The sequence below is a fragment of the Cryptomeria japonica genome, chromosome 11 (assembly GCF_030272615.1).
Source record: "Cryptomeria japonica chromosome 11, Sugi_1.0, whole genome shotgun sequence".
NCBI classification, from domain to species: domain Eukaryota; kingdom Viridiplantae; phylum Streptophyta; class Pinopsida; order Cupressales; family Cupressaceae; genus Cryptomeria; species Cryptomeria japonica.
In genome coordinates, this window is record NC_081415.1 from 721,762,152 (window position 1) to 721,787,877 (window position 25,726).

The window sequence follows — 25,726 nt, forward strand, 5'->3', positions numbered from 1 at the left end:
GGGCTTGGTACTCAAGGCTAGACATGTATCTTCAAGAGAAAGGCTTCAAAAGGGGAATTATGGGTAGTAATATTTATATCAAGAATGAAGGAGATGGTTTGTTGATTATTGTGGTCCATATGGATGACATCAATTTTTGTGGCAGCAATGACAAGATGTGCCAAGAATTTGTGAAAATGTGCTAGTTTGAAATGTCAATGCTTGGTGAGTTGTACTTCTTCCTTAGGTTGTGAATGTCCCAATCAATCAAGGGAATAATTGTTTTACAAACCAAATATATTAAGGAGATGCTAAATAAATGTAGGATGGAAGTCTACAATCCAGTGAGCACTCCAATGGCTACAATATGCAAATTAAGGGTGATGAATCTCTTTGGGCTAACCAAACTCTATATACATCCATGATTGGAAGTTTACTATATGTGACAACTACAAGGCCTAACATTATGTAAGTAGTCGATTTGGTGCACAGAATCAAGTAGCACCAAAGGAAACTCATTTACAAGAAGCCAAAATAATATTCAAATATCTAAAGGACACTATGGATTTTGGGTTGTGGTATCCAAGAGGTGAAGATTTCACCCTTATAATATATACGGATGTGGATTGGGTTGGAAATATTGATGACAAAAAAAGCACAATTGGAGGAGAATTTTTCCTTAGTAACAATCTTGTATATTTGATGAGTAAGAAAAATGCTTCACTTTCTTTATCTACAGTAGATGCATAATACATTTTAGCAATAACTTGTTGCACACAAGTTCTATGGATGAAACAAACTTTGAAGGATATTAAGGTTGAGTATAAGCATCCCATCTCCATATTGTGTGATAATAAAAGTGCAATAAATATTTCAAAGAATATGATTATGCACCTCGAGACAAAGCATATTCCAATCAAATACCATTTCTTAAGATATCGGGTGGTTGATCAACAAGTGAAATTGGAGTACATTGCTATGAAGGAATAGATTGGGGACATATTCACAAAGCCTCTTCCAAAAGAGACTTTTGAGTATCTAAGGGAGAAATTAGGAGTGGTATCACTCTTTTCTATTCACTAAGTTATTCAAGGGAAGCATGTGTTCAAGGGGAGCTATTCATTGTCTTATCTTGTGACCCTAGAAATCCTTTGTCGTTGATGTCAAAGGGGGAGGAGTAGAGTAAGAGGGAGCATTTAGTCAAGGGGATAAGTTTGTTCCTGTTGCATTACAAGATTATTTCTTTATAAGGTTGTCATCAATGACAAAGGGGGAGATTGTTGGAATATTGTCGTTGATGTCAAAGGATAACAAGGCAAAAATCAAATGGCAGATTGAGTGCCCATATTAGAAGGATTATTTTTGTATCAAATAAATATTAAAACATGGGACAACCCTCCCTCATGGATTGACCCAAATTTAGGAAATTAAAAATGTAATTAAATATTATTTAACATGGGACGACCCCCTTGAGAGGTGCGCCCTAATTTTAAGGGTTGAAATTAAATTAAAATAAAATCCTTGGTTGGGTCAACCTTATGCAGTTAAGCACCCATTTTCTGGAGGCAAATTTAAATTAAATAAATTGTTTTTTTCCTTGGTCAACATGCATGAAGTGAGGTAACTATTGGGTGAAAAGGTGCACTAAGTTGGTATAAATAAGAATTCATTTTGAGATCTTTTTGTCAAGTAATTAATTGAATATCATTCCTATTCAAGATTGATTTGAGTGGACCTGAGAGAAAATCTAAGGAGGAAATGTGAGCAAATATTAGCGGCAAATTATTGTATACCTTAGGAGCAAAAATTACCAAAGAATATGAGCATATTCTAAGTTGAATTATTGCAGACTTATGAACAAAAATTATCAAAAAATGTGACCAAATTTTGAAGTGCGTTATTGCAAACCTATGAGCAAAAAGTATTTAAGTTTTTTAGCAAATTTCAAGAAGCCTTTTGAGTATATTTGTGAAGGTGGATTAGATCTTATTCAAGAAGAAGATCAATCACTTATTGTTGGTGTAATTTATGTCTCATGTAATTAGAATTTAGTTAAGTTGACTTAGGATAGTACATTTCATAGTAATTGGCATATGAGAAACTTAGGGAATTGCATATCTAGGGAATATGGTTGTAGGAGAAATTTCACCTTTGGTGATGTTATCTTGTTATCATATTTTCATATTCACTTATAGTGGAATGATTATTCCACCTTCGGTGGGTGATCCACCTTTAGAGGAATTATCTATTAATTCTCCTACCTACCCCTACCTACCCTTGTATCTCATTGGGCCACATGTCATGATTGTGTGCTCTCATTTCCCTATAGTCTTGCCTTTATAAGAAGGCTCATGTACATTGTATCATTGATTGATTTTTTCATCTTGATGAGAATACAGTTTGTTCCTGTCTATCTTGTTTTCTCTTGCATTTGTGCTATTCAATTGGCCTCTAGATCTTGGGTTGCTAGTCAATTCTTACACTTATCACTTTATCTTTTTGGATGTTGGTGCCTCTTCTTCAAAGATATTGATGTCTCTTGTTGAGTTGGTGCTCAATTGTGGGGATAGGTGTCTCTAACCGGTTGGTGTCTATGAATCATCAAAAGGGGATTAGTATTTCCTATGGGTTGATTCCTACAAAGATTGTACGAAATTTCTAATACAAAAGGAATATTTTTTTATGGCTTTCTCTTGTAAGGGTTTCCATGTAAATCATGTGTTCTTCTTGTGCTATTCAATAGGAAGTTTTTATGCTACCTTAACTTACAATTTCTCATAGGTTTTACATGAGAGGGGAGACAAAGAAGATAGGATAGCAACATCCACTAGTCAAGTGAAAGTGTTTGAATTGTGATCTCACCAAGACATTTGTCTTGGTCATAAATAATGTCAATCCAATATCTCATAACACTAACTATGAAGGATTAGGATCGTGCCCATAGCCTAGTTCTTGTCACCAAAAGTACAAAGTGAGTATCTTTTCAAGGCCAACTACTTACCAATGCATCACAAGTGACAAATGACTAACGAATTTCTATGCTAGTCTTAGACAAGGCTTACTAAGGGAGTCTTCATAATGGTACATAAGGTCCAAGTCCATGAGATAGGGATCTTTTCTAATGACATTGATTAAGATAATAAATCCCTTTCTCCTTCACCTAGAAACATATAAAGGGGAATCTAGCTCAACTTAGAATGATTGTTGTGCTTTGGAATTTGTATGCCCTACCAAGACATGGGGTTAGGGCTATTGCTTTGATGACACTTCCAAGGTCACTAGGCCCTCTAAAATAAAAATTAAAAATAGGGAGTGGGTGCTTTTGATTCCTAGGATCACAAGAATGTGCAAGAGAAGAGTGTACACAGCTACCTTTAAGCTACACAAGTGAGAAACTGTTTTTAATCCTCAAGATTTTGTAAAGAGTGAGAGAAAAAACGCATGGGCTAGTCATGAACATACACATACAAGGAAAATAAACAAGTCATTTTTAATTCTCATGATCATCTTAAGGCGTGAGAAGAGGGCATACAAAACAAACTTAAAAAAACATAGGAAATGAAATTAAAAATAAAATAACATAATACAGAAAAGATATTAGTAAGAAAAAGAACATCTACAATGCATTGGTTTCTATAAAACCTATGCAATAACTCTAGTTGGAATTCAAAAGCTCTCAAAATTCCAATTAGCAAAAGCACTTATGAACCTTAAGAGAAAATTTCTAAAGGCAATAGTTAGAATCGAATAATCTTGTAAAGGTCATTTTTGACAAAAAAAAACACTTGCAAAAAATCAAGTGAGAACTCAACAAATCAAGTAAGTGGAAAGATTGTTGATTAAGTGGAAATGCCAAACATCAAATGCTAATGTGTCATAACGTAGAAATGTTGATTTCAAAAGCATGGGTAGAAATGTATAAAATCATGCAAAAACACACACTTGAATGGTTTGCAAGGCAAAAATCAAAGAAAGGCAACTATCTCACCGAGTATGCCAAAACATACATGGTAACATCTAAAATACAAAATTGAAAACAAATAAATTTTTAATATTAATTATATGCTTTTTGTTTTTTTTAATAAAATAGTACAAATAGTAAGTAAAAAAATGTACTTGCTCCTAAAAATAAAAAGTAATTTCAAAATTAAAATAAATAATTTGTTTTCATTCAATGATATAAAATAGCTCTTAACAAAATATAAAACAATTATTTTATATGAATTGGTTCATAATTTTAGTTTGTTGGCTTATATTGTAAGGGTGTTTTATTTTCTTATGGTTTTTTTGAGAAGTCTTTTATGATTATATTTTCTTTGTTATTTTTCATCATTGTCAATACAAACAAAGAGATAAAACTAACATACTTATATTTTGAAATTTTTGTATAAAATATATAGATATATCATTGTGAAGGCGTGGATTGCATAGATATTAATAATCTTTGATTTTGTAATGATGGTCCATTAACATCTCATATGCATGCTACTGATGATTCCTTATCTTCTACTATAATAAGAATATTATTCTTATGGATAAAAAATAATTAAAAATTGTAATGATGCATATTTATATATTGATTTATTTTTACTTGATAAAATTTAATTAATAAATAATTTTAAATTACTTTGAAAGAAAATTTTATTATGATTTAATTCATCTTATAGGTTTTATTTATCTTTTTGTCTATTTATAGTTTACATGTTATTTTATGATTATATGAAATATAAAATAAAATAATTTGAGTTTGTTGACTACATATTTTTTTATGATGTTTTCTCATTATTATCTTAATATTTATGTTTTTGTTAATAGTCTTTTGTGATTACATTGTTTATTGTAACTTTCAGCTTTGTTCAAAACAAACCAAGAGAGAAAATAAAATAATTCTTTATTAAATAATAATAATGTTTCTCTCTTTTCTTATTTATCTTTTTACCTATTCATATGTCCATGAGCATATATTGTAGTTTACATATATTTTTATCATTATAAAAAATGTATAGATAAAATTGTTTGAATTTGTCAGCAATATTTTTTATAATTATTATTTTATATATATCAATTATTTAATTTTTTTCAATTGTTTTGTCAACACACTCATGCCATTGCACTTCACCCCATGCTGCCATTATAGATAATACCTCTGAACATAATGATTGATTGATAATGAAGAGAAACCTAAATTGACCGAGTTCCACTAGCTTGCATTTGTATGACTTACAGTGCTTTAAAACATTTTTTTTTTCAATGAAACATAGGTCCTGACTCTGTGACAAGAATAGGATAAGGTCTATTCCTTTCAATTTTGAAACCATCCCTATAACATTTTTTTTCCATGTAACATACCTGATTCTGTGACAAGAATAGGATAAGGTCTATCCCTTTCGATTTTGAAGCCATCCATGTAAATATGTGTATATATATATAGAGAGAGAGAGATGTGGGTACTGGTAAGGGGGCCAAGTCCTATTGCTGGTACCCAAGTTTCGTGGTTACCGTGGCCTTTCAAAAAGAAACATACTGCTGTTAGCGGGGAATTTCTTTCTACAGTTTAATCATTATAATGGCATAGTCCTGTTACTGTCATAATCCACATCAGCAACATAAAAGGATTCTAATTGTAGTCTGACATGTCAACCCAAAGATATTAGTAATTAAGGTATGTTGGTTAGAAAATAATATGAAGTGCACTCAACCCAAAGATGTAGTAATATAAGTGTAGTCTACACTACAATCCACCGTGCAGGCATTAATTCTCCAAAAGGATTGAATATTGTCAATTGAATGGATGGGAAGTACATATTTTTGTAGTGTGTATAACATTGCCACCTCAAGGGTATATTCTACTTCCAATAAAATGTTGAGCAGTGCCCATCAGAACATTGTTAACATGTGCAAATAGCCTCCTCTAAGTACCTCAAATTTATTTCCAAATGACTACAAACTCTTGCATAAAGTTATTGGGATCCTCTATCTGCCTGAAAATCCAGAGAGTTTAAATAGATTCCAAGTTAAGCTCACTAATACAAACCATACACTTATACCTCTCAAACGATTTCTACTTGTTCGGATCCCTTTGCATTTATTGGGTCTAGACTTGATGTCCCCTTCACCGTGACAAATTATGTCTCTTTAATGTACACAAAATACAAGACGCCATGTTAGCGTATATCTGGAAATTCTCCATATGCTTTGGCATGCCAAAGAACTAATTAACAATGCAAAATTTTGGGCAAATGATGGAACCTTATCTTGCTAAAGAGAATAACAAGATAATCCCTATCTCAAAAAAACTAGAGTTAACCCCGCTCCAATTTCTGAGATAAGTTAACAACAATGAACTGTATACTTCTACAAGTGTAAATTACAGGAGACCTAAAAATAAGAAGACTGCTCATGAAGAACATTCAAGTGAGCAAGGATTTTTGCAGCCAAGGGCCTTGTTGCGTTTGTGCCTCTTTGTGTGAGGTCTATAAGGGGCATTTGAGCTGTATTTCCATATTCTGTCCTGTATCTTTCATTTCGAAATAGCCTTTCCAAAATCCAGACAGCTTTCTCCTGCACACCTGCTGATCCAACAGTCAGCATCCGAACAATAGACATGATACCCCCTACCCTTTCAATTTCCACAGCACCATTTTCCAAGAATTCATCATAAACTAAAGTTGAGAGAGCCTCTAGTGCAGCTTCTGATGCACCTCCTTCTTGTTCTTCAAGAACTTGCACAAGAGGGAGGATAGCCTCTGACTCAACAAGACAGAATGACGTATTAACTGAACAGATACCCCTGTGAACTCTACATGGTTGATCAGGGGGTGCTGAGAAGCACACAAAGGAAAAACTTTTCCTTCTTTGGATTGTTCTACTTAATTTTCCTGAATTCTCTGAAAACTGTGCAAGTGAAATGGCTGCCCGACGCTTTGCTAAAGGAGTCCCAGATCCAAGTAGCCTCACAAGAACAGGAATAAGTCCAGCCCCAGCTGTTTTTATTTGCAAATCAATGTCTGTGGGTATTGTAAACCGACACAATGCTCCAGCAGCATTTTCAATCAACTGATTTTTCACAGCATTACCTGTAGTTCTAAGGCTTCCTGAAGAAAGGATATTTATAATCATTGGCAAAGTCCCAGCCTCCAGAAGCCATTCAGTTATCTGTCTATTATATAAAGGAAGATTCCCGATGATTCCAATTGTAGCAGCTTTCTCTTCTTCATCTGAAGATGTTGAAAGAAGCTTCACGAATTTTTCTGTATAGCTTTGCCCAAGATGCTCTGCCAACATACTCCCATCCCCATCCTGAGACAAGCTAAACAACAACTTAATAGCATTGGCTCGCAGTTCTAAGTTGCTAGATTCACAAAACGTAAGTAGTATTTGAATAGCTCCACCCTCTCTTAACTTTTCTCTGACCTCAACTGCAGTTGGTGCAGAACACATAGCATGGAATGCTCGTAGAATGCTCCCCTGTATAGAAGGACCAGTCAAATTTATTAAAGACAGCAGCTTGTATATGACTTCATCAGATTCCAAGAGTGCAACCACCGTGTCACTTGTACTTTCAGGCAATGCAATAGATGCAGCCAGGTTGGCAAATGTGCTAGCAGCTTGTTCTCTCAAAGTCAACACAATTGATTTTGGGGTGTATAGAAGGTCTAATATGGGCTGAACCACTCCATCTTTGGTCATTTGTAAAGCATTCTCAGGTAAACTTGAAAGATTCTGAAGTGCTCCAATAGCTGCTGATTTGGATTCAACATTGCCATTTGAAATCATTTCAAGAAGTGGAGCTACAACTCCCTCTTTCACCAATGCAGCCTTGCTTTGGTCTGTCAAACCCATTTCTGACAGAGCACTTGCCATAACATTTTTTACTGTGGTAGATCCTGCAAAAAAAAAATCCCTTCAATTAGTTCATTCAAGAACCAAAAGACAACAATCAGGATACCCAGTCTATTATGATTCCATTCCAAGCGATGGTTGTGTTAAAAAATAAAGAGTTCTGGATTTTAATAACAAGAATTTTTCTAATAGTTTAAAAGCCTATTTAAAACAATCTGGAGATTCTTTTCTTCTAGCCGGCTACATGATCTTTAGTGGCCTATTTGCCAATCTTCCCCTACATTCAAACCAATTGTGCAATTCATCCAGACATCACTTTGTGATATGATTCAGATGAAATAAATACTAGGATGTTATTGTTGTAGGTTAAATAATTAGCTAGTTGGAGTGCAGGCAATCATGAGGATTTAAGGATGTAATAATGCCATATTCTAATAAAATAAAATAAAGCATCTCGAGATGTATGTCTTTTGGCTTTGGATTGTTCAAGGACATTCAGTATATTTGTAAGAGCATCCTTTATCTTTATTGTTTAATCATGTTGCTAATTGATGGCTATCCAATTCAAAGAAGAAACAGGAATTCCAACACAGCAGAGCTTTCATATCCCATTTTCACTCAAATGAGGAGTATAGTATTATTACCAGAATAGTTGAACATTATCTCCTCCTATTATATCCTTCAGGTCAGCATCTCATGGACATTTACTGGCACAGAATTTATTGACAACACTAATTTACTCAAGACCCCATCCTAACTAAGCAAAAGATCTCGCATTAGTAATAGGATGTTAAATTCTAGTATTTCTAGATCAAATTACCATTTGAGTGAGAAGCATAATCCTCAACAGCTGATCCGCAAACTGAGTGGAGCACTCCCAAAGAGCTCATCAAAAATGGGTACTTCTAATGTTGCTTCTAACAAACACCTCCTAATTTTCCTTATTAATGTGTCAACATATTCTTGACAAACATGTTTTGCAGAACATGTAAACATCACAAAAGTATATAAATGAGTAACAACCACAAAAGAATACATGACAATGACTGTACATGGGTTTGACCTGGAGTCTCCACAATTTGGGGAGAAATCTCCAGCAAGAGAGCTAAAAGCTCCTCATCTCCTCTGTAAAATCAGTCAAGTACATCATTGTAGGACTCTTGTACATACAACCAAGCCCCAATAATCAAGAACAAGCTTGTAGAAGTCTTCCCAATTTGAGGAAAAACCTCCAGAAAGAGAGCTAAAAGCTCCTCATCTCCACTGTAAAATCAGCCAAGGACATCACTGTAGGACTCTTGTACATACAACCAAGCTCCATAAATCATCAAGAAACTTGTAAAACCACTTCTAAGAGGCAAACATGAGTGCCAACCTTTGGCTCACAAAACTGCTTGTTATAGAGCTCCACACATCCCTTTGGCCTCCAAACACAATCATCAATGCATAGAAGTCAAAATGAAATTTCAAAACCATTCACATTCCAACCCTCTGTTTAACCTGTAGCAAATTCACTGGTTCCATAGCCACCCACAGTCTAGGTCTATTTGCGAGGCATTTGCAGAGATCGCCATGGAATTTGACAAGATCTCCACAGCAGAGAAGCATTTGCCATGATATTGATGAGTTTGATGTCTGTGGTAAGCAGCGAATGTGCCAAAACTGGAAAAATAATTAGGTTACAAGCCTGCACACATGTCACACTTCTTCCCCATGATGCTCTAGATCATCCCAAGGCTGAATTTGACATGCATACAAGTTCCTCATGCTCTGAAACTGACAAAACACATTCTCCTTTGTGGAAGTGCTCCTGAAACTGCTTCTTGACTGATAGTGGATAAAAAACCAACCTTTTGATCCTGATATGGGTCCATTTTCAGATCAACATTGTTGGAATACTTACAGTATACCAACTTTCTCTATCAAATCAAGACACTGTCTAGTTTGTTGACAGACTTTAAACAGTAACATCCCTATCACTATCTTCATTGCTTCTTACTCCTTCACATTCTTTGGTTTAACTTCTTTCCATCTGGAATGGTCCTAATATTTCTCACACATCAATAACTTTGAATTCCAAACATAAAAGTTCTTGACATCAAGTTTTGTAAGCCTGCCAATATAGCCTCAAAATATGAGCTACACTCAATATTATTTAATTGAGCTCTCTAAAATCAAATGTATAGTGTGAAATGAACCAAATCTACATGAATTATAATCATTATTGAGTGTTTAACCAAAGTGACTTGAATCTACAGTAACCGTTATCATGATTCACATCTACAAGTGAACTGAACTAAATCTAAATGAGCTAAAGCTGCGTAAATTATCGCATGTTTAACTAAATTGAGTTAAATCTACAGCACCCATTGTCACATTTATAAGTAAAATGGACTAAATCTAGATCCATTTTATATCAGTCCACAACAGCACTTTTTCATGTATTGCAGCTTTTCCCACCTGAAAAGGTGGATGCTTCCATGCACGTTTCAGCACATTGACCACATATCAGATACTGACATTCCATACAAATTTCTCATTAATTTCTAAAATACGTTTGCATGATTTCTGTAAAGAACCAAATTCCAAATAGATCGAATTACAGTATTGATCTAAATTTCTAATAATTGTTAAACCAATAGCAAAAATAACTCCGTTCCATAGGGATCCGTTCCCAGCCCCTACTCCCCCTACTTCATCCTATAACACACCAAATTAGTATAAGAGTTGACAAGATTTGCATAATGATCTAATAAGAATATGAAAAAATAGTAAAGTTCATAAGATTGCCTTTAAATTAAGGTTTCAGCATACGATTGTGCTTAAAAAATAAAATCCAGTCTGTTTCAATAGAAGAATATAATACAATCCTAGGAATCTTCTAAGGAAAAGGGAAAGAGGCCCTCTGACAAACTAACTGCTAATATTTCAAACCACAGAAAGAGCACATGAAAATATCACCTACTACTTCAGAGTAGATTAGGCCCAGGTTAAGGTTGATTTCTTTTCGAGAGAGTTTTTTCCTAATTGAAAATTTCTTGTCTCTTGCTTGAAATCTAAAAGGCAACTCCAAGCCATTAAGAGGCCAAAGCAATAAGGAGACTGGAAGAGGTGGTTTTCCTCCCAGAAACTAAGTTTAACATATTCTCTTAAGGAAGTTTCTAGCAGTTGTTTACTCTGTTCCCTTATGCTAACACCAATGATCTTGTACTTTGCTTTGTACCTAGAGGCTACATGTTTTATTATGTATGTAATGAGCGGTTTTGCTATAAATCTCAGGCTTTGTAATTTTAATTTCTCATCCAGAGTCCTTACTACTTAGCAATGTTATACTTTATTATAAAAGAGCAACTTACGTAAGATCAGGCCCCCTTAGCAGTCAAGGAGAAGTTAGACTTGCCCTTTCTTATTACAAATACAGATCCTCCACCATTTATGTATCAACCTTCTCTTAAAATCAATTTAATTAGAAGACATGTAATCTTTTATGGTTGCGTAGTCGCCCCCTATATATTATGTTTCCGTGTTGGTTAAAAAATGTGGGAGCTCTAGGTGTTATCAGATCTTTGTTGCAGATCAAAGCTGAGGGTTCAAATGTTGCAACAAAAGTTCAAATTACAAGCATAGAAGATAAAAGCTAAGCTAACTTTGATTGTGAAAGAGGATTTTCTTAACTGATATAAATATCAGCAATAGATATGTCTTCTGCAAGAATCAAAATACAGAGAAGGGGAAGTAGTTGTAGAGACAGGTAATGAGCTATGCAAGAGGAAAAAGGTGCATTTGTTGAACCTGGAGAACTTCTAGAAGAGAAGAGCGAGCTAAGCATGAAGAAGATCTTAAGGTAGAAGATGTGACAACACAAAAAGAATTTGTGTTAGGAGATAGAAGATGCCTAGTTAGATACAAGCAAAGGAAGAAAGTCCAAAGCCTTGGGCTGAAATCCCTCATGCTATCATGCTACAAATGTAAAGGAAGCTACGGCCATAAGGAAGGCTCAAAACTTGAAAAAAGAGAAGGAAAAGAATAAGTTCCAAGGAACAACCACTCTCCAGCATGTTTTTTTGGTATCTAAGCATGCCAGATGGAACCATTGTAACTTGGCCTCAAGTAAATAAGAAAAATTGTAAGAATTGGCCATGGAGATAACCACCGAAGATCTAGAGGCCTATTGAATAGCATAATAGCAAGAGAGAACAATAGAGGCAAAAACAAATTGTATTCTCATCAATGATGCAATAAGCTAGACTAGACCCCTTGGTTATATAGCCAAGGTGAGTGAATGAGACAATGACAAGTGTTGTTGTTTCATGACATGATAAGTAGAGTGAAAAAATATCAACCCACCTAAAGTGGAAAAGTGATCATATGATAACACCACTAAAGGTGGATCACCTCCAAAGGTGGAAAAGTGCAACCACAAAAGATTGATATGATAATGTGATATAAAGTGATATGTCCACCTAAAGTTGAGATGCTCCAACTACTCCTATGCAATTACCTAAGTAAACTTAAGTGTGATTAGGACCTAGGAAAGAATAAACCAAGGTAAAATAACTCAATTACACCAACACCTCCCCTTAAGTGCAACTATGTAGACTCAAGCTAACAATGCAAGATGGGTCCCAACTACTAAGCCATGTTAGGTACCCATGTACAAAAGCAATGCAATCTCTCACAAACGCAGAAAGGGAGAAAACCCAGTGGGATAAAACTCCCCCCAAAAAAGAGAAATGAAAACACACAAGAACTCTCAAAGAAGAATGAGAAGGACAAAACCCCATGTGAGGAAAAAGTCCCCCCCATAAGAGAGAAGAAGAGAGACCAAGTAGCCCCCCCTTAATGTAGAATGTGCACCAATGGTAGAAGCTCTAAACTGGATGGAGAAGTTGCTCCATGATCACCGAACAATGTTCCTCCACTTAGCAAGAAACAAAAGCAAAGGTGTATGTATGATGTCTCCCCAATCCTAAAAGGATGATGTAGGAAGAAAACTCAAGATGTATGGAGTCTTTGAAAGCTACTCAAGTGTCCCCATATCGATGTTGAAAGTTACCCCTTCCAAATCAGGTGTACTAGGCCACACTGCTTAAAAAGACAATCCAAGATCTAGTAAAGATGAATGAAGAACATAATCCAAAGACTCAAATGTCACCTCTAAAGATAAAGAGACCTCCTCCAAATGTTGCACATAAGGATCCACAATCACATCATTGAAGGTGCCATCCCCAATAGCAATAGGTCCCTTCCCAATCACATTCATATATGTATGATTGCCCATCAAAATCGGTGGCATGTTGCAAGGCTCAAATGAAGAGAACATAAACTGCGAAGATGCCATGTGATGAGAAGCTAATGAATCAAGAAGCCATCTCCCTAAATTATGACCTACAGTAGCACAAAGAGCTTGTCCTTTACTTGTCCCAAAAGTGTGACTCTTTCCCTTATCAAATTCTTTTTCTTTGGAAGAAAATAAAGTAGACATTCTAGAAGGCAAACTGATTCGATTCTTCTCAAGAAGATGCTTCAATTCATCAATATCCTTCTTGCAACAATGGTGTTCATCATATTCTAACTTCTTGCAATATGAACAAGTAAGCTTCTCCTTCTTAGATGATTCTCCTTTAGAAGAGGATGTAGAATCTCTTTGTTGAGGAGAGGAAGATTGTGCTCTATTCTTTTGTGGCTTTGGCTTTGCTTGCTTCTACTTCTTGTTGGAACCTTTCTCATGATTAGCCACCAAGGCATGTGACTTGGATGACTTGAGAATACCCATTATATTCAACTTTGCTTGTTCAAGCATCAATATCTCAGTGAATGAATCAAAGAATAGTGTAGTATAGGCACTCCCCATTGTCAACCAATGAGTGTGGAAAATAGAAACAAAAGTTTCATACTTCGAAGGAAGCTTGTCCAATAAATTGAAGACCAATTGTGCATCCTTCTTATCAATGCCAAAATCCTTGAGTTGTGCTCTTAGCTCATTTGCCTTAGTGACATAGTCTTGGATTGTATCAAAATCCTTGGGATCCAAATTGGTGAGATCACTGTCAAGCTTGTAACCTAATCTCATCAACTTTGCCATACAATTGAACAAGGCTTTTCCAGGCATCTTTAACTGTCTTACACTTATCGATGTGAAAGATAAGATTAGCTAATACATAATTCCTTAATGTTCCAAGAGCCATAGTACTTTTAATGATCCAATCCATTTTCAAATTAGTATCTGATGGTTCTGAAATGGTTCCATCAATGTAATGAGTTGATCCTTTTTCCATGAGCTTACTCCATTCATGTACTTTATAGGGTGCACGATTATGTGGAGTAAGAAGTGGAAATTTAGGACAACCCATAACTGAAAATCGAAAGAGCACCAAAGAGAGAGAGAGAGAGAGAAGCACACAAGACACCCCCCAATTCACTTAATCAAAGAACACCCCCCCAAAAATGATGATTTGGCACTTTATACTTAGTGCGATTACAATGGCCACATGCAAAACAAGGCAAGGTAGACTTCCGATTTCAAAATTTGCAACTACTTCAATCAGACTAGAAAACTCAAATGACTAATGCAAAAAACCAAACTAAGATCCAAGCATTACATATGCCAAAATAGGCCAAAAATGACCATATGCTGAAAGTACAAATTCTACTCACAATCAATGTAAATTGATAGCATAAAAGTGAAGTAGACAAAAAATCATGCACTTTCAAAAAAAACGACACCTGAAAAGGAGTCCATACACTTGTCATTGTCTCATCCACTCACCTTGGCTATATAACCAAGGGGGTCGACCTCCTATAACATCGGTTTAGTCTAGCTTATTGCATCATTGATGAAAATATAGTTTGTTCTTGTCTCTATTGTTCTCTCTTGTTATTGCGCTATTCGATAGGCCTCTAAATCTTGGGTGGCTATCTCCATAAACAATTCTTACATGGTATCAGAGCGAAAAAGCTATCAATCCACCTAAAGTGGAAAAGTGATCACATGATAACACCACTGAAGGTGGATATGATAATGTGATAAAGTGATATGTCCACCTAAAGTGGAGATACTCCAACTATTCCTATGCAATTCCCTAAGTAAGCTTAAGTAAAGTGTAATTAGTACCCAGGAAAGAATAAACCAAGGTAAAATGCCTTAATTACACCAACAAAAATGGCTCGTTTCTATCTAGCTGATCTTTCAAAAATTCTACTCAAGTGCAACTAGTAGACTCAAACTAAAATTGCATTTGGGGGCTCAAACCTTGTCCTCTTCACTAGTAAGAATATTACATTCTTTGTTACAATTTTCAGACTACTAGCAGTGTGCTACAACTTCTTGTTGCAAAAACAGTCCCTGTGCTGAATTTGATGCATTTCTGAGTTTTGAAATGTTTAGGTTGCTAAATGGTGGATTGAATGGTAATATTTTGGTAAATCTAATGCCTTTTTTCAGATTAGGAGGTACGTTACTTTATTTATTGAAATGATGGATTAACTGCAAAAATTCGAAAAACACTTTGTATCTCAAAAAAGGGACCTCCCACTATCGCTGCCCCCCATGATCACAGTAATCACCCAGCTGTTCGCCTTTGTTAAGGCAACTAAGTATTGGTAAGCCAGCCCACTAGAAGGATGCAGCACATCATGTCCACGGACAATCTAAGCCCAATGCATTAGGGAATTAAATTAAATACATTTTCTTCCTTCATGATACTAAAAATGTGGTGATACTAATGTTTTCATGCACATTGAAAGTTTTTATGTATCTCAATATTTTCCAGATTCATTTGTTTTTAGTAACCTGAATTATTAGGTTTTACCATTTATTTTGTTATGCCCCGCCATGATACATCTCCACTGTCGCTAAAAGAGAATAAAATATTGCTGTGCATCTATATGCCAGTTATGTGTCTATGTGCAAAAAATGGCCTTATTCATAAGACTTCACCATTTTCTATTCTCTAAGCTGATCACTACATAATGGAGTCCCTTCCCTAATCGGAAAAATTGTAAGATTTAACAAACACTAAACAAATCAGTTTCCAAGGGCCATGTGAGATGAAGAGGCATGGGATTAATTGGGAAGAGGCAGCGATTATTTTGGAGGAGACACCACATTTGGTGAAAAGGCAAGGTAAGGTGTCTATTCATCCCCCTTTAAGGATATTTAGGGACAAGCTTCATTCGGAGCAAAGCATCGAATAAGATCAGGAATTCTCATACACATATATATCTGAGTGTATAGAGAAGTAAAACATAACCTACTTATTCACATTTCTAAAGTATTTGGTATGTCATATGTTGAATTCAATATGGCTAGATGAATTGCTTATATCATAAATAATTGTGTAGTGAATGATGAAAGCAATCCTATTAGAAACAGAAAGGGAAACACAAGGAATGTGAGAATATGAACTACTATCCATTAGGTGGACGCCCATTGAGTTGGTTACTTGTGGGCCAAGGCATCGGATTGAGTTGGTTACTTGTTCAACGTTCTTGGGCTTAATTGGGTTGGATAGTCTCCCAATATCCTATGGTGTTTCCTCCCTCAAGTTTCTAACAGGGCTGCAACTCTAATATGTGTGTCTGTAAATAAGAATCTTCATTGCTATTCTCTTAATACTAAATAATTAACTTCTTTGATGCAAATTACTAATATGCAATTTAAGAAGAAAATACTCTTGCAAGTAAATTATGTTATTGCTATTGTTATTTTGTGCAAATTTCAGGTATATCCCTAAGGGAGCATTACATATTTACATAATAAATTTGTTTTATATTTAATACTAATTAATTTAATAAATAAAAATATTTATAAACTCATATATTATTACTGAATTAAAAATACATATATTTTTATATATTTATAAAAATTGTATCATTTTTTTGCAAATTAAAAGTATTTTGATTTACTCCAATAATATATATATATATATATATTGGAGTAAACTAATATATACTCATATGCTTAAGTTAACTTAGGTATCATTATTTCTCAAATGCATTCATCTATTTGGTGAAATATTTTATCTCCTATTGTGAAGGTGAATTCTCTATTTGTGTTCCTAGCATTGCGAGGATTTTGAGACTTCAAAGGTTCCTAATTCTTCATCAGAGGTAGTTGATACGCCTTCACTAGAGACTTCCATCATTCCTAATCCACAAGGATTATCATTGTCTTCTTGATTGGGATTCCTATTTGATAGACATTGGTTCATTGTTTGTGCAATCTCATATTGCAGATTTGGGAGACACATTTAAGGGTTTATCTCTTCTATTTGATGACAGTCATGACACCAATGTTGTCACTTCATCTTTGTCTTTGGAGCTTGTTCAAAATCGGTTTCCATTGGTTCCTTGCTTGTCACCTTCTATTGTGATTGGATGTGTACCTTGGTTTGTGGCATCTTCATCAACCAAGGACATGGTGACATATGAGTAGATTTCAGAGACATCATCATCCTACATCTAGATTTCACTTCCTAATTTCTATCCAAAATGGGAAACATTCCTGCATTTGTACTTGGTTTATCTTCTTTCTAAGGGGAGGAATGTTGTTTGTAGACATTGGACTATGTTTTGTCTTCAAGCACTCACCTTTTTGGCAGGACATTATTCATTATGGGGTGGCTATGTGGTCTCCTTTCTTCCTTCCTATGGGGAGATCATTGCTTGTATATACATGATGTATGTAGTCCTTGGGGGATGTGATTGAGTCCTCCATCCATGCATCTTGATTCTTTTCTCTTTTGGTGAGGAGTTTTGTCCCATAGGGTTTTCTCCTTTTCTATGCTTTGTGAAAGATTCCATTTCATTGCATTGCATTTGGATTGTACATGGGTACCTAAAATGGTTTTGTAGCTAGGACCCATATTGCATCTTGCTCATCTTGCATAATAGTCTTCTTCCTAAGTTGCACTTAAGGGGGGGTGTTAGAGTAAAGTAATATTTACTCATATTTCTTAGGTTACATTAATATTTGTGTTGGGTAGTGTTGTGACGTAATCACACATCACCCCATTGCAAATGGAGACCCCCTCTTTTTTGGTTTGTTTTTGGTTTAGGGTTTTGGTCTTCGATCTCTAAGTCTCAGAGATGAGTCAAGTTTTGTGAAATTTGGAGAAGTCATCAAAGTCAAAAAGTGAAAGAATAGTCGAAAGAATGTTTCAATGCTACGGATGGTCTCAGATGAGACGAAGGAGTAAATCGCAATTTCTTGGGGTCAATTCTGACAACTTGCTTTTTTTAGGAAATTTGTTTTTTTAATTTTTTCTAAATCTAGAAAGTTTTGTTTTTGGCATTTTGGGGCCAATCCGGGAACCTACTTTTTGCAGCCTGTTTTTTTCTCAAAATAGAAAGTTGCTTCTGGTTTTTTTTCGAGGTTTTGGATTGTTTCAGGCATAGAAACAGCAATCGCGAAAAAAACGCGATTATACCCGATTAATCGGGGATCGGCAAAACTGCCAATTTATTCCAAAAAATCGTTGACTTTTTCAACATGATTTTCAACGATTAATTCGATTAAAATCGCAGATTAATTGCACAATTAATCAAATTAAAATCGCGAACCCGCCAAAAACCCTAAAATCGCAAAAAAAGGCGCAAAATAAACGAAAAAAAATGTTTTATAACTGCACAACGTGGTAGGGTTTCATGCCATATCTCACGGGTGTCTGCGTTGGTGTCCACGGGATTTCACGGGTGTCTGTGTGAGTGTCTGCAGGATTTCACGAATGGGTGACTGCGGGATTTCACGGCAGTGGCTTTCCTTGTTTCCTTCTCATTCTTCCTTCAGGTATTTTCCATATCTTTTGCAATTTTAAAATTTTATTTTTATATTATGTTTTAAGAGTCATTATGCATAAATATTTAAATACTGTAAATATTTGTATACTGTGTTATGCGAGTATCTTTTATTTTTTATTTGTTCATTGCATAATCTTCATCATACATACCAACTAGATTATCTGACTGTTATAAATTTACAGTCAGATGATCTAGTGGATATGTATGATGAAAATTACAATCATATAGTAATTTATTGTTAAAATTACAGTCAGATATTACTGTTAAAATTTTATGTTTATATTTATATTTACTGTTATTAAATACAAATTTTAATATTTATTATTAACAGTAAATGTTTACAGTCATATTAAATATTTATGCTTATTTACTGTCTGTAAATAAACATAAATATTTAATGACTGTAAATATTTACTGTTAATAATAAATATATACTGTTAACAATAAATATTAGTAATTGCTAAAATGTAAATATTTACAGTAATAATATTTACAATCATATTTAATTATGATTGTAATTATTTAATATTTAATATGACTGTAAATAATTAATATGACTGTAAATATTTACATTTTAGCAATTACTAATAATTATAGTCATATAAATATTATCAGTAAAATGTAAATATTAAATATTACTAATTTTACTGATAATATTTACAATCATATTTAATTATGATTGTAATCATTTAATATAATTAATATTTTTAGATCTTTAGTAATGACTGTAAATATTATCTGTAAAATGTAAATATTAAATATTACTAATTTTACTGATAATATTTACAGTCATATTAATTATTAGTAATTGCTAAAATGTAAATATTTACAGTCATAATAATTATTTACAGTCATATTAAATAGTATGACAGTAAATATTATATATGTAGAAATTACTAATAATAATGTTTGTAAATATTATCAGTAAAATGTAAATAAGCATAAATACAATTATTAGTAATTTTAGATTTTTAGTAATAAGCATAAATATTTTGTTTGTAATTATTAGTAATTTTAGATTTTTTTTTTAATTAAACAATTAAATATTTACTAATTTTTGTTTAGTATTTACTGTTAGATATGTAATCTGATTGTGTGTTACTGTTAATTATTAGTAAAATTTGTATTTCATTTTCATTTACAGTAACATTAAATTCATTTTTTGTTCAATATTCTTAGCTTTTAATATATGAAAATGTCATTTTCATTTAATATATACAGCCTATCATAGATTCATAATGTCATTTTCTTTGAAGTTATTAACATTTAATATACAAAAAAATGAAAATTTTAATATAAATGTTCAGTTTTCATGATGAATGTCCAGCATTAATATACACAAACCCAACCCTAGATCCCTCAAAATTTAAAAATTAAGTGTAATGCTTTTGCAGAACTGATTCTTGATCACAATGCCACACCAAAAAAGACTTTGCATGGACACATTGCACAGCAATTCCTGGTAGCACGAAGGTCAAGTGCAATTGGTGTCAAGATGAGATCAGTGGTGGAATTTATCGTTTCAAATGGCATTTGTCAAAAGAACGAGGAAATAACACCGAGATATGCAAAAAATGCCCTGCAGATGTCTCATATCAGGCAAAACAATCTCTTGAAGGGATTGCTGAGAATAAGGCCAAAAAGGCAAGAATTGGGGTTGAACTAGGTTCTACTTCTACAAATCCTAGGATGCACGATTTGGGTGAGGATGGTGAAGATGAGAGTTTCAGGGAATCTAGGTCGACACATAATTCTATAGCACATGGACCAAACACAGGTGGAGGAAACACTAATGCTTTCTTCCAACCTCGTACCACACCAGGATCACAAACCACTTTGGAGAGTACAGGATGGAGGAAAACTATCACTGAACAAGCAAAGAGGGCAATTGCTAATTATTGGTACTCCTCTCACACAGCATTCCATGCTTCCAGAAATCCATATTGGCAACCCATGGTAGATGCTATTGCAATTGTAGATCATGGGTTTCAAGTCCCATCTTGTGAATCATTGAGGGTTGGTATGCTGAAAGATGCAGTAGAGGATGTTCAAGATGTTGTTAAATAGCATCGATTGCAGTGGGCTAGAACTGGTTGCAGCATCATGTCAGATGGTTGGACAGATAGAAGGAACCGAACTCTCATTAACTTCCTTGTCTCTTGTGAGATTGGCACTGTTTTTTTGAAATCTGTGGATGCATCTAATATGATGAAATCCACAAATGCATTGTTTGAGATGTATGACGTGGTAGTTACGGATGTAGGGCCACAAAATGTGGTTCAATTTATCACAAACAATGCTGCTGCTTGTGTTGCTGCAGGGAGACTTCTGACAGATAAATATCCTTCCATGTTTTTTACACCATGTGCAGCACATTGCCTTGATCTAACCCTAGAGGACATTGGAAAAATGGAATGTGTTAAGGCAACATTTAAGAAAGCTCACAAGGTTACCAAATTTGTTTATAATCACACAAGGGTTTTGGCTATTATGCGCTCTTTCACAGGAGGCAAGGAGCTAGTTCGACCAGGAGTGACAAGATTTGCAACATATTTCCTTGCATTACAAACATTATGTGAACAAAAAGGTAATTTGAGGCGAATGTTTGTTTCGACTGAGTGGATGGAATCTGGTTTCACAACTCAATCAAATGGCATAGCAGTGGCAGAGTATATGTATTCTACCACATTTTGGGAATCTATTGAACAGATTGTAGAGTTTTCAGAGCCTTTAGTAAAAGTCTTGAGACTAGTGGATGGAGATAAACCCCCCATGGGATATGTGTATGAGGCCATGGATAGGGCCAAGGAGGTGATAAGGAGTAAGCTGGAAAATAACAAGGATAGGTATATGCCGTTGTGGGACATAATTGATAGGAGATGGGATGGACAAATGCACACTCCTCTCCATGTTGCAGGATACTTTCTCAATCCTCTGTTATTCTATAAGACTAACTTCCTGGAAATTGATGCTGAGATCAAACAAGGCTTCTTCAAGTGCATGGAAAGAATGTTTCCTGACTTGGAAAAATTTGATGTGGCTACGATAGAGCTGGAAATGTACAAGCATGCTAGGGGCTTTCTTTCTTCTAGGGTTGCTATACAAAGCAGAAAGACAATTCAACCAGGTAGACTCTATAAACTTTTGACAATCTCTTTATTTTGCCAACCATCAAGTTTGTTAAGATTATAAGATATTCTTAGTCTTACAATATCATCTCCATATAATGTGTTTTTCAGCTGCATGGTGGGCTTCTTTTGGAGATGAAATACCAAATTTAAGGTGTATGGCGGTGCGTATTTTGAGCCAACCATGTAGCTCATCAGCTTGTGAACGTAATTGGAGCGTGTTTGAACACATACATTCTAAGAAACGCAACCGCCTATCACAACAACCACTGAATGACTTGGTATTTGTTCATCACAACCTCCGCTTGAAGATAAGGAAAGCTCAAGGTGAGAATATTAATATATAGTTGCAGTTTTTTGAATTGTATTCACTATTCATTGGTTTTTCATTTTTAAGGGAAACACTAATTTCTACATGGGCAAAATGAGGAACTATTGAGGAATGCTTGCCAATTGACCTCGATGAGATATATCCAGAGTGCGAGTTGATTGTTGTTGATGATGCTGATGATGATGATGATGTTGATGATGATTATGTTGTTGCTGATCGTTCACTTGTGTCTGAAGATTTTGATATCATGAGGCAAGCCAACTTTTGTCCTGAATGGGTTGAAGGAATTAGGACAGGCTCTTACCCAGGAGCTTCATCATCAAGGCCCCCAGCCCTCTAGCATGTCATTGCCTACATTTGAGATTTTGGAATTTTGTACTTAGTTTACAGGTTGACTTTGTAATTGTAATTGACATTGACATTTTGACATCTATCACCATCTAGATATTATTTATGGTGTAGTATATTTTGTGGAACGTAATCAGTGATATGAATATAAACAACGAAAATCTATTTCCTGCAATTCATGTTTTCAAGTGTCTATTTTATTTTGCTACAATATCTCTATGCTATGGAAATACCCTAAAATATATTTAAAAAAGTAGTTTTTGATTGTTTTTCTGCAATTTTTTAAGTTTTTTTGTATATCCGATTTTTTCCCGATTTTTTGAAAAAATCTTTTACTTTTGTTTTGCCGATTAATTCCCCAAACGATTATTGTTTCCTTGGTTTCAGGTTTAAAAGATGTGTCAAGTCAAAGGAATTCATCCAAAATGCACCAATTGTGAAATAGTTTTCGAATTCAGAAGATGTGTTCCTAAAAAGCTAAGTTGAAGATCTGAAAAAAATGACTAAGTCCGAAACCAAAGTCAAGAAATCCCTTGTTCAAATCATGGAGGTCGCCTAGAAAGAGGAGAATATTCAAGTGAAAATCATGGCATGGTCAAATTTCCTTGGCTAGTAATGAAGTCCACCTAGGAAGGTGTAAAATATTCCTTGGGGGCAAGCAAAGTCCGCCCATGGCAAGTGGAAAACTTCCCAATCCTATCATGAAGTCCACCCTAGGTGGTTAGAAACCTTCCTTGGCCATGTGCAAAATTTGTCGAAGATGTGTTGGAAGAAGGGTAAGAATTTTGGTTAAGTGTTGGCAACATCATGAAATCTTCCTCAACAATAAGCCAAGTCCGCCCTAGCCACATATAAATATTTCTAAAGCAAAGTGCAAAGTCCACCCTAGGAAGGGGTGTCAAGGTGACTAAGTGTAGTGAAATTGATTGAAATTTTGTTTTAAGTGTTGACAATATCATGAAAACCTCCTCACCAACACATGTAGTCCGCCCACCCCCTTGGTGATGTTTCCAACCTCATGCTGAAATCCGCCTAGGCACATTTAAAAAGTTGCTCAAGCCATCACCAAGTCTGCCCTAAGGATGAATGTCAAAGTGATCAAGTGTTGGGGGGTAAGAAGGTTGGTTAAGTATGACAAATATTGGCAACATTCCTTCGCAAGACTCCAAATCCACGCTACCATGTGAAGGCAGCTCAATAAATTAATGACAAATCTGATGTAAGTGTTGGCATTTTGAAAGGAAGGGGTAAAAATAATGTTAAGTCTAGGGGGATTAAAGTGGAGATACATTGATAATTCCCTAAGTGCTCATGAAGTCCGCCCTAGTTAGGTGGAAATCCTCCTTAACCCTATACCAAGTCTGCCTATGCCAAAGAAAGCATCCTGACTTAATGTCAAGTCCGCCATACCTCATTGAACGTTCTTTAAGCCTTGGCAAAGTCTGTTAACTTTATAGATCAGACTGATAACAACATGCAGAAATGAAACAATAAACACACATAACCCAACAGTACCCTAGGAAAACCTCTCTCTTGGAGGTGAAAAACCCAGCAACAAAGATCTCAGATTATATTAACTCAAAATTAGTAGAAGTCTTACAACTTTTGCTTCAACACTTGAAGCATAATATAATCAGCAGATGATAATCCAAGTTAGGGCACACACTAGGGCACACTTATCTGAGGTGCTTGTTGTAGATGATTCAATAATCTGATTGTAGACCATTCACTTGATCTTGCAGCCCTTAGAACAAGTTTGCTGACCTTGTAGATGAAGTTGACAGCCCTAGGAGGAGTTTGCTGTCCTTGTGGATGAATTTGCCAACCCTAAAGGAAGTTTGCCAGCCCTAGATGGAAGTTCACCAGCCCTACATAAAATCTAGGATGAATTCGCTGCACAAGATAACTAATTCACTGAAGTAATTCGCTGATCAATAGCAGAGGCAGTTCGCTGATGTGTGAATGAGATTGATTGCTGAATGAATGTATTATTGATGCAAGAATGATCTTGCATATATATGAGACTTTATGTCTCTTCTCCTTAGGTCGGCCTTGCATTTAAATTAATAATTTTATCTCATTTTGGCGCCCACACATAGGGTTAGCCCAATTACAATTTACAAGTTACTTTTATAGGGCCGGACCTAATACAAGTTACATGTTATAATTACATTTCACAGATGATGACACCCATTTAGGGCCAGACCTAATAACAAGTTATACATTGAACTTTGCAAGATATTGTGGCTAAGGCCGACAGGCCAATTAGCCACCCAAAAGTGCTAAGTCAGCCCCAGAAGGAATCCGACCTAGCTATAACATCAACACTCCCTCTTAGCTAGGGAGGAGTCCTTCTCAACATATCTGAGTCACATAGTGACATCCACCATGGCTACTCCCAGAGGGTGGATCTATCATGGCTACACCCATGAACAAATGAACACAAGTGCCCATCACAGAATCCTCAACGTGATGTTGTCATCTCATCATGACATCCACCATACCTACTCGCAGAGGGTGGAACAAGGGCTTTCACCTCAAACTTCTCTCACATAGAAGAATGCACTAACAAGGGCTTGCACCTCAAACTTCTCTCGCAAAGAAGAGTGCACTAACAAGGGCTTGCACCTCAAACTTCTCTCGCAGAGAAGAATGCATTAACCAAATCTTCAAGACGATGAGGCTCCCTCTGAAGCTGAAATGTTATTTCTTCCTTTTAGAATAAGAACCCTTCTGAATTGACATTAGACCTTGGCTCTTGTTGCGGTGTCCCTATGTCAATTTCCGCAAAAGAAGCTAGATGAGTAGACCTGAATTTGCAATCTCGAGCAATGTGGCCATACTTGTCACACCTAAAACATTGAATGTGAGATAATCCTTCTTCTTTTTCGGTTCTAAAACAAAATCTGGTTCTTTGTCTCTATCCCTCTTTCTTCTTTTGCCTCTTTCCATAGAAGTATGAGTAGCAAGGACTTGATTTTCCACATCGTAATGGTTACGCCCAATTCCTCTTCTTACCAACCTTGACTCTTCTTGAATACAATCAGCTCGAAGGCGATCAAACTTGGGTAACTTGGATCTCCCATTGATGCTTTGAATGAAGGGTTCCCAAGTTTGAGGGAGACCATTAAGTGCCATCATAACAAGATCTCTGTTAGCAATATTGTCCCCAATAGTGCTCAACTGATTTCTCAAATCAGCAAATCTTCATAAAGAATGAGATGACTGATTCATCTTTATCCATTTTTACATTGTGAAGTTGTTGCCTTAAGGCGAGAGCTTTGCTGGTGTTGTTGAT

General features: G+C 35.3%; 1 protein-coding gene across 1 annotated transcript in view; it reads right to left on the minus strand.

The window, feature by feature from the left end:
* Nucleotides 1-5,727: 5,727 nt before the first annotated feature.
* The window catches only part of LOC131061270 (U-box domain-containing protein 44), a 40,489-nt gene continuing 20,490 nt past the window's right edge, over nucleotides 5,728-25,726 (minus strand). The window contains exon 3 of the mRNA XM_057994850.2: nucleotides 5,728-7,865. Within this exon, the coding sequence (XP_057850833.1) occupies nucleotides 6,358-7,865 (1,508 nt within the window). The 3' untranslated portion in view covers nucleotides 5,728-6,357. The remainder of the gene's footprint in view (nucleotides 7,866-25,726) is intronic.